General features: G+C 37.6%; 1 protein-coding gene across 1 annotated transcript; it reads left to right on the plus strand.

Annotated features, from left to right (window-relative positions):
• Window positions 1–1,518: 1,518 nt before the first annotated feature.
• isl2a (ISL LIM homeobox 2a) lies at window positions 1,519–7,016 on the plus strand (the record flags this gene model as incomplete). Its single annotated transcript, XM_081356488.1, has 6 exons — window positions 1,519–1,576; window positions 1,961–2,150; window positions 2,957–3,225; window positions 4,408–4,691; window positions 5,358–5,525; window positions 6,363–7,016. 6 exons carry the CDS (start codon window positions 1,519–1,521, stop codon window positions 6,477–6,479), a joined length of 1,086 nt encoding a protein of 361 aa, XP_081212614.1. The 3' UTR covers window positions 6,480–7,016.
• Between the last annotated feature and the right edge of the window lie 1,835 nt (window positions 7,017–8,851).

Here is an 8,851-nt window from a genome sequence, read left to right on the forward strand (position 1 = left end):
TTTGCGGGGTTAGAGGTCAAAGTCAAAGGTGAGGTTCGACACGCGGTCACTCTGATTCACACAACACCACTTTCACCATAAGTCTTGTCCGAATCATTTTCAGAGTGAAATAAACGAAATTATTCATTATGGTCGCATTTTAATTTTTTCCCCTAGCTATATTTAAGAATAAATATGACCAAAAAAATTGACAGAATAAACCAGTTGAGTTTAATTTAAGGAGAAACATGAACGCTGTAAGACAGCTCAATTAAGTTATTTGAACTTATTTATTCTCCTTAACTTCAAATGTCGTGACAAGAGTGGATTTTGAACTCAAAAGTAAAAATAAAAGTAATCAATTTGTGAGTTGAAAACAATCTTCAAACTGAGTTTACTCAATCTTTTAAGGCAGTTGAACGTTCATTTTTAAGTTTTACCAACTGGAAATGTCAGCGAATTATTCACAATAAAATGCACAGTTTAATGCAAGGTGCGTGTCGTTCAAGCCAAAAAATAATTTGTGCTGTGAGTCTCTTCTTCTGACATTTTCCACAGAAGCAGATTAAATAATTTAACCGAAGAATGCAGATCCATGTTGGACAATTTTACGATGGTAATTTTCAATGGAAACGCTTTGTGCCTAATTAGATGAATCGGGTTTGAAACACGTTACATTCGCAGTCAAACAATTTTTTTACATTTACAGCCTACTCTAAGCCGTTTTGTCTAATGCACTGCATAGCTGAAATTTAGCATTTCTGTTGAATTTATTTCATATTTATAGTCAGTTGTTTTCCACCTAAATTATACATTTTGTCAGACTGGCAAAAACGGATTATGAACTGTAGGCTATTACAAACATGAACCCATATGATAGGCATGTACACTATATGTGAAGATATCCTGATGTCCAGTAGGGGGCGCACTGTAACACATGGACTTCAATTCACATGGAAATGTTTTAAATCAACGAAACGAATGATATGCTGAATGTTTATTTGTTTTAAGAGGGTTAGCAGAATATTTTGAAAATAAATTAATATATTTTTAAGTTTTGTTTTATGTCAGTATATCAAATGCAGTTTAAACCCGCAATGTCGCTGCATACTCATACACTCATGCGTTGGTCCAGCTTCTCATTGAACACCTCAATGGCACTAAAATGTAGCCCTAACTTAAAACGAAGAATTTCCAGCTACTTTTTTTGTGTGTTTTGCTCACCGTTGCGACTGTTTCCACTTTCCACAGTTATGTTTGGAGAAACAGGAGTGTGAGTTTAATCTTCAATTCCTCGGTAGACAATATTCAAAACATGTCTCGTGGTCGGATCTCCTCCTCGGGCTGTTGCTGCTGATATTCGGGGGCGCGCGTGGTCCAGGTTTGCATGTGACGTCAGGGCCCCGGTGACGTCAGAGCCAGTGTCTGTGTGTTGCTCTTCCCACAGGCTCTTCGGCCAGAAGTTATTAGTCAGCTCGGGACGAGGCAGTTTCCCATTCCATTTCCTCATCTGTACGCCTTCTGCCTTAACCCTCCTGTATGGTGGATATTCTACCCCATCCTTCTTTCTTGGGTGATATGGGGGATCATTCAAAAAGTAAGTGCTGGGTGTTTGTTTTAGCTCATTTTGTTCGACAAGAACTTTGAATATCGTTAATGCAAAATTAGTTTAACATTACACCGAGACAATAAGAACTTTTTTTTTCTTCCAGTAGACTACTATAGGCTATCAAAATATAATTTCATGTCGACTAGCCTATTATTATTCATTTTTTTTTTTTTTTTGTGCTAAGCATGACTTATCTGCAAACGTACAAAACCACGAACCAATATAATGAAATAAAGCAGGAAAAATAACGACAGAGGATGCATGAGCTATAATCTTGCATATCTGCACGACGGCGGTGTTTTGGGGGGATTAAACAGGCTATATAGGGGCGCAGTCGGAGGACACTAGCTAATCCTTGCTCTCCATATCCAGAGAAGTCTGGAATCGCCATGTGTGTAGGCTGTGGAAGTCAGATCCATGATCAGTACATCCTGCGAGTGTCCCCGGACCTGGAGTGGCACGCAGCCTGTCTGAAGTGCGCAGAATGCAGTCAGTACCTGGATGAGACGTGCACTTGCTTCGTCCGGGACGGCAAGACTTATTGCAAGAGAGATTACGTACGGTACGAGTCACTCATATATTTGTGATTTCACAGCTTTGGAATTTCGTCGAGGCCCTCTTTTTCACAGATACTTGACCCAAACCGATCTAGAGATGTGGAAAAACTCTGCATGCTGTTTTGCAGTTTTATCATAAACTAAAGAAGTGTATTTTGTTGCAGAGGTAAAATAGCCGATATTATACAGTATATAGTAAGCATACAAAAAACTAAGATAGCCTATTTAGTGGAAACTCATTATTTGTCAGCAAAATTCCAATATTTCATGGCTTGAGTGTGATTATGCTAATACAGACATGTTTGGTTTAGCCTTGCCATGCTTGATTTTGTTTTTAATACCGGTGTTTGTTTAGTATTGTTTTGAAGTTTGCTTTGTAAAGAAATATAAGCTATGTGTTCATTGTGTCTTATACACACCTAGCCTATATGCTCTCGTAAATATATGAAACCTCAGTTATAATACTGCATATGTGTAAATAATAATGCATTAAAGCAGTCAAACACAGTGTTTGAATGTTTTAATGCATTATTCTTTACAAATATGCTACTATTTACTCTGCACTGTTACTCTCTCTACACTGTTTACTCTGCGGCTTGGAATAGCCTATGTAATTATTCATGAACGGATAAATGCATTGTATTGTGTGTATTGTAACACGTATAATTAATTATATACACGCTTTGAGAAAAGAGTTACAATTGTGATTGCGATCCGTATTTCGTGGCCTTGTAAAATCGAGCTGAGATGAGTTGGACGGTTTCGGAAACGAACTGTAAAAATAAGCAAATGTTTCTATTGGATTTTGCAGATTATTCGGGATCAAATGCGCCAAATGCAACATCGGTTTCTGCAGCAGTGACCTGGTGATGAGGGCCCGGGATAACGTGTATCACATGGAGTGTTTCAGATGCTCGGTGTGCAGCAGACATTTGCTCCCGGGAGATGAGTTCTCTCTGCGGGACGAGGAGCTGCTCTGCCGGGCGGATCACGGGCTGCTCATGGAGCGCGCTTCAGCCGGGAGCCCCATCAGTCCCGGGAACATTCACTCCAACAGGCCCCTGCACATCCCAGGTAGCAGTAACAATAAAAATACTACTGAGAAAATTATTATTAATAATAATAATAAAAGCAATGCTAATGTCCAAGTTACACGTCTATATTTATAATTCATTAGGGTGCTGTAGTAACAACAATAACAGTATGTACACAAAGTCACGAAAATAACATGCCTAATATTCTTAATAATATTAATATTTTCGTTGTTGTAGTAGTTGTTGTTGTTGTGAAATATTAGCCTACTAACGGCCACTCTGAGATCCCAGACTTTAGTTCTCTGTTACATCTAATCAGCTTGTGAAATTGTGTTAACAGACTTCCGAGTAGCTTGTGTTCGGTGCCAGTTTGAAGATATTTGTTTTCGTGTAAAACCCCTCATGGCACGCACTTGTAGCTGGCTGAGATTGTTTGATGATATTTATGATTGAATTAGCATGACGTGAAATTAATGTGAAACTGTATATGCGTTTGGTTGGAAACAGCGTTTTATTTTTTTAATAAAAAGAAAGTGCAATATTGCGATATATAAATAAAGAGTTCTGGGCTACACTTTATTTTAAGGTGTCATTGTTACAGTGTAGCCTAATTATATATTTAAGTAATATTAATAGGGTTAGGATTAGGGTTTGGTTAGGGATTAGGGTTAGTTACATGTAATTATGCATACTTTACATATGTAACACTAAAATTAAGTGTTAGCGAGGTCTGTTATTTTCTTGGCTGTTAGATTGATATGTCTTTTTTTTCTTAAATACATTATTGATTAGATAGGCGACAAATTGTACTTTTAACGTTTAATTGCGAACTAAAACTGCATTTAGATAATTTGACTAAAATAAACGGTTTAGCATGTTAGACTGTAATGCTTTGACATCTGGTAGTTGACTAAAAGCTTCAATGTTCTGTTCGATTATGTGTCACTACTTAACCCTCTTATTGCTCTGTAAGATGGTGCACTTATTGCATGTTATACTTTTATATCCTATGTCGATCCTTCAACATTTTGCACATACAGCAAAGTTGAGAGCATATTGAAGGCCCTAAGAGGTGTTTTGACTGACACGCACTTGGCTACAGACCGATGTGTTTATGCACAATTTAACCTTCAAGTAAGCGTGCTCTTCTGCATCTGCAGTGTGTCTAAATAATGAAATGACCCCTCAATGCGAAAAGTGATTTACACGTAGGCTATTTTATTCGCAGAACCTGTGCCAGTTCGTCAGCCACCTCACCGGAACCACGTTCATAAGCAGTCTGAGAAGACCACGCGTGTTCGGACAGTATTAAACGAAAAGCAGCTTCACACTCTCCGGACGTGTTATAACGCAAACCCGCGACCGGACGCGCTAATGAAGGAGCAGCTCGTGGAAATGACCGGTCTGAGTCCACGAGTCATACGAGTTTGGTTCCAAAACAAGCGCTGCAAAGACAAGAAGAGGTCCATACTTATGAAACAACTACAACAACAGCAACACAGCGACAAAACGGTAAGAAGATCAGTTTTGTAGGCTATACTTAATTCTAATGAGTGATGGCAATCAACGAATTTGCTTTAGGTACTAAACTTATAGCAACCCTTCAAATAAAGTTTCTTTAATGGTTCTTTGCAAATATTGCAATAATCGAGCTGACTTTATGGAGATTAAAAATGTCTTGATTTTACATAGGCTTGCCAAATTTTTAGGGTTATCATAGCCTGGTTTTCTCTATCACTGTAAAATATTATATGATCATTACGTTATGACATGTTTTTACATTGCTTTAACTCGTAAAAAAGTTGAAAATTGCTTAACTTATTTTGATAAATGATATAAGAATAAAAAAAAAAATTAAAGTCAGATTAATTTAAGTTGAAATTACTTAAACATCCAAACTGATTGTAGGCCAACTTAAAAATGTAAGACAGCAACTTTTTTGACAATCTATCTATCTATCTATCTATCTATCTATCTATCTATCTATCTATCTATCGGTTCAATTAATTTTTCACTGCATAATATAAACATTCAAACTGCGATATAATGGATGGCTGTGATTTTTTTTTTTTTCAATGATTTTGAACACATTTGAAACTCCCACCTAAAGTGTTAAGATTCTTTGAAAGTGAAATATGATAAGCTGTGTCGCTAAGGTTTCTCCTCAACCTTTTGCAGAATCTTCAAGGTCTCACGGGAACGCCTCTGGTGGCAGGCAGCCCGATTAGACATGACACCACGGTCCAGGGAAATCCTGTAGAAGTTCAAACCTATCAGCCTCCGTGGAAAGCCTTAAGCGAATTTGCCTTACAGAGTGACCTGGACCAGCCTGCTTTCCAACAGCTGGTGAGGACTGCCATCCCCGAACACTTATTATTACAAGGCCTAACAACTAGGCTTTAATGTGCTTCTCCATTCCATCCCGACTCTTTTTCTTTTATCAAAATTATCAATCATATAATTTAAGCATTTTCATGAAAAAAAAAATGGCTGCCGATTGTTTATTAGGTCTAAAGCGCTGCCATTTGGCAATTATTTCAAATTATATTTTGCAGTAGCTTCAAGCGAACAGTGTATCGTAGCCTAATAATTTTTTACTTAATATAAAAAAAAAACATTTGGCATATAGGCCTATAGGCCTATAGCCTTTTCGCTAACTGGGTTTTTACATGTTTCATTGTCGCCTAAGTTGACTACAAGATTGTCCGAACTTCGTAGCAACAATTAATAGAGAACAAAGCCTATATCGGGTGGTAGCCTACATCGACATAACATAATCTAGTGTCAATATTTAGTACTTCATTATAAATTTACATATCGCATGTGTATGACAAAAACGATAAATAACAAAAAAAAAAAAAAACGATTTGTTTATGTGTTGAAAGGGCGCGAAAAGACGCTCACGAGATCGCGCGAAATTTCAGACAGAAATTCCTTGGAAAAGTTGATCCCATGATAATTCGCACTCTGGTTATTAGCCTATCTTTATTTTGTCTGTTATGTAACACCATACCAACCTTGTTTAGGCTAATGTAAATGTCAATTGCAAATCGTATGTAAAACTCTGTCATTTAATCAAATTCGGGCCGCAGATGTAGCCTATACCTTTAGTCTCAGCATGCTAACAGCTATCGAACAGCCTATAGCCTACTGATTCCCAACTCTCCCCTCACCCTTCTATAGGTGTCATTTTCCGAGTCGGGTTCGCTGGGTAACTCGTCTGGTAGTGATGTGACCTCTCTGTCATCGCAGTTACCCGACACCCCCAACAGCATGGTGCCCAGTCCCGTGGAGACGTGAGAGCCCACCGGAGACTCCTGCCCCAGCATGCCCTCACCCGCCCTGCATGAAAACCCATCACCTCACCGCCTCGAACGGAAAAAGGGATTAAACAAGATGGATTTAAACAGTTTGCCAAACGGAGGAGCCTTTCCAAGCGTCTTTGGGGTTTCCAGACGTGTTACAAAACTGTTTTTAAAGCATTTGGACCGTATATCCAGGACGTCCAACGGAATATGAACACATTATTTTGGTTTTGATTATGGACCAGTTACGAAAACAACAGTCTTAACAGTGTTTATTCAAGACCATCAATGTGTAGCTTTATCAACAAGTGGTATTTTCCAAATAAGACAAAAATCAACTTTTTTTGTCTTAGTGCGCATGATCTCTCCGAAGATGTATAAAACTGAGCTGTAAAATATTTTATCTTAACGAATGGATGACAGATTGTATAAACTTCTCGATTTAAAAAAGTAAGTTATTGTTATTTATTGTCAGGACACCCGTCCATACCAAAAAGTGAAAAATGACCTAAATAAACTACGTTAAATGCTGTTTATGTCTGAGGAAGCTTGCATGCAAAGACAACCATATCATGTTACCTTTACACATATCTTTTTATAACAAGCTGAAAGACACTTCAGTCATGATACAACTGGATATAATAACTGTCCAAAGATCTAGTAAAAAGAACAGGAGCAACGTGAACACAATTAAATAGTGAATAACTGCAGTGTGATATCTGAATTTATTATGACTTTTCGTTATACCTATACAGACGTGCATTATTGTTTTCTATATACCTTTCTATATTTTTTTGCATCGTTTTGGGGAAATAATATAAAGGCGGAATATTGTAATAGGCTACTGATTTTAAAGAATCGCATAATGCAGAAAATGTTCTTTGTTTTGGGGATAAGATTCTTATGCTGCTCTTTCAAAGCATAGTTCTTTAAGAAACCTATAAAGATAGTGCACAGAAAATATGGGTTTTGGTATCGTTAAAAAGTAACCGTTTTTCTTGAGTGATAAATAGCTCTGAATAAAGTCTCGTTAACACTTTATTTTACAGTGTCCTTGTTACACGTTACATAGTTACTGTAGTAATAACTATAAATTATGCATAATTACATGCAACTAACCGTAAACCAAACCATATTCCTAACCCCATAATAAGAACATGTGGGCTAGTTAATTATTATTTCTCAGTAGGTCTACTTAAATGTATCTATTATAACACGGACACCTTAACTTAAGGTGTCACTGTTACAGTGTAATTATACATTTAAGTACTGAGTAATATTAACTAACTACATGTACTTACTATAGGGTTAGGGTAGGATTAGGATTTTGTTGAGGGATAGTTGCAATTATGCATAATTTACTGTTATTACTATGGTAAGTACATGTAACAAGGACTCTAAAATAAAATGTTACCAATAACCAAAGTCTCTTATCTGCTGGTCAATCACGTATAAAGATGCATTGATATATTGAGGCTATAACATGATCATCACAGATCCCCGATCTGTCACATTCAGCCCTTAACGGAGGCTTCGAATGAATATACATCTATCTATCCATCTATTTAAATATCGTACCGACCGGATACTGAATGAGTAATTGAAGCCCTCCCGTAGCAGTGATCAATCTCGTGTTGCTCGTAAAGCTGTGAGTCTAGACGGAGGACAGGGATCGGCGGCCGCTTATCTGCGCTCGGCATCACCTGCAAATGATCCACTGAATGGAAGCACAACAAACCCGAAGCACCTCTCTCTTAACGGGACTCCCTCTCGGCAAACGCACCCTTGCATGGCCAGGGTTTCTTTTCATTCCGAGTCAGGAGATATAGCCGCTGGACACCAGAAGATCAGACCAAAATCACTGCGGGCCATTGTGGCAAGATAATCCTGTTTGTCAGATAACTAAACTCTCTGGAGGATAAGCAGTTGTAAGGCAGCGCTGCAGTTTCTGTTGCTACGCTTATTTTTCTTCATTTTCTGCAATTAATTCAGGCATTTAAACACTATTTTGTTTACAATTATAGTTAAAAAAAAAAGGTGTTTTGTGGCTTTTAGTCCATAAGTTTTGAGACAACAGTGTTCTGCTAAACAATGTTGACAAACTTACTTTTGGTGGATATATGAATTTAGTCTTTTTCTTTCTGAAAATGGAAAAAAAATTATTGATGACTCATCCTGCACTCCTGATTTCTGTCCAATCAAATGCTTTCTAGAATGACAACGCCCCTCCCCCAGTGCCGGCAAATGACTAGCAAGTATCAAATAATTCAGATACTTCCCTATATATTATGTAAAAAGTGCATGCTATTGACAGTGACATCTAATGTCTGCTCTTTTTAACTATAAGTGCTGTAGATAATTAAACGG

The sequence above is a fragment of the Scardinius erythrophthalmus genome (assembly GCF_964197995.2).
Source record: "Scardinius erythrophthalmus genome assembly, chromosome: 24".
NCBI classification, from domain to species: Eukaryota; Metazoa; Chordata; class Actinopteri; order Cypriniformes; family Leuciscidae; genus Scardinius; species Scardinius erythrophthalmus.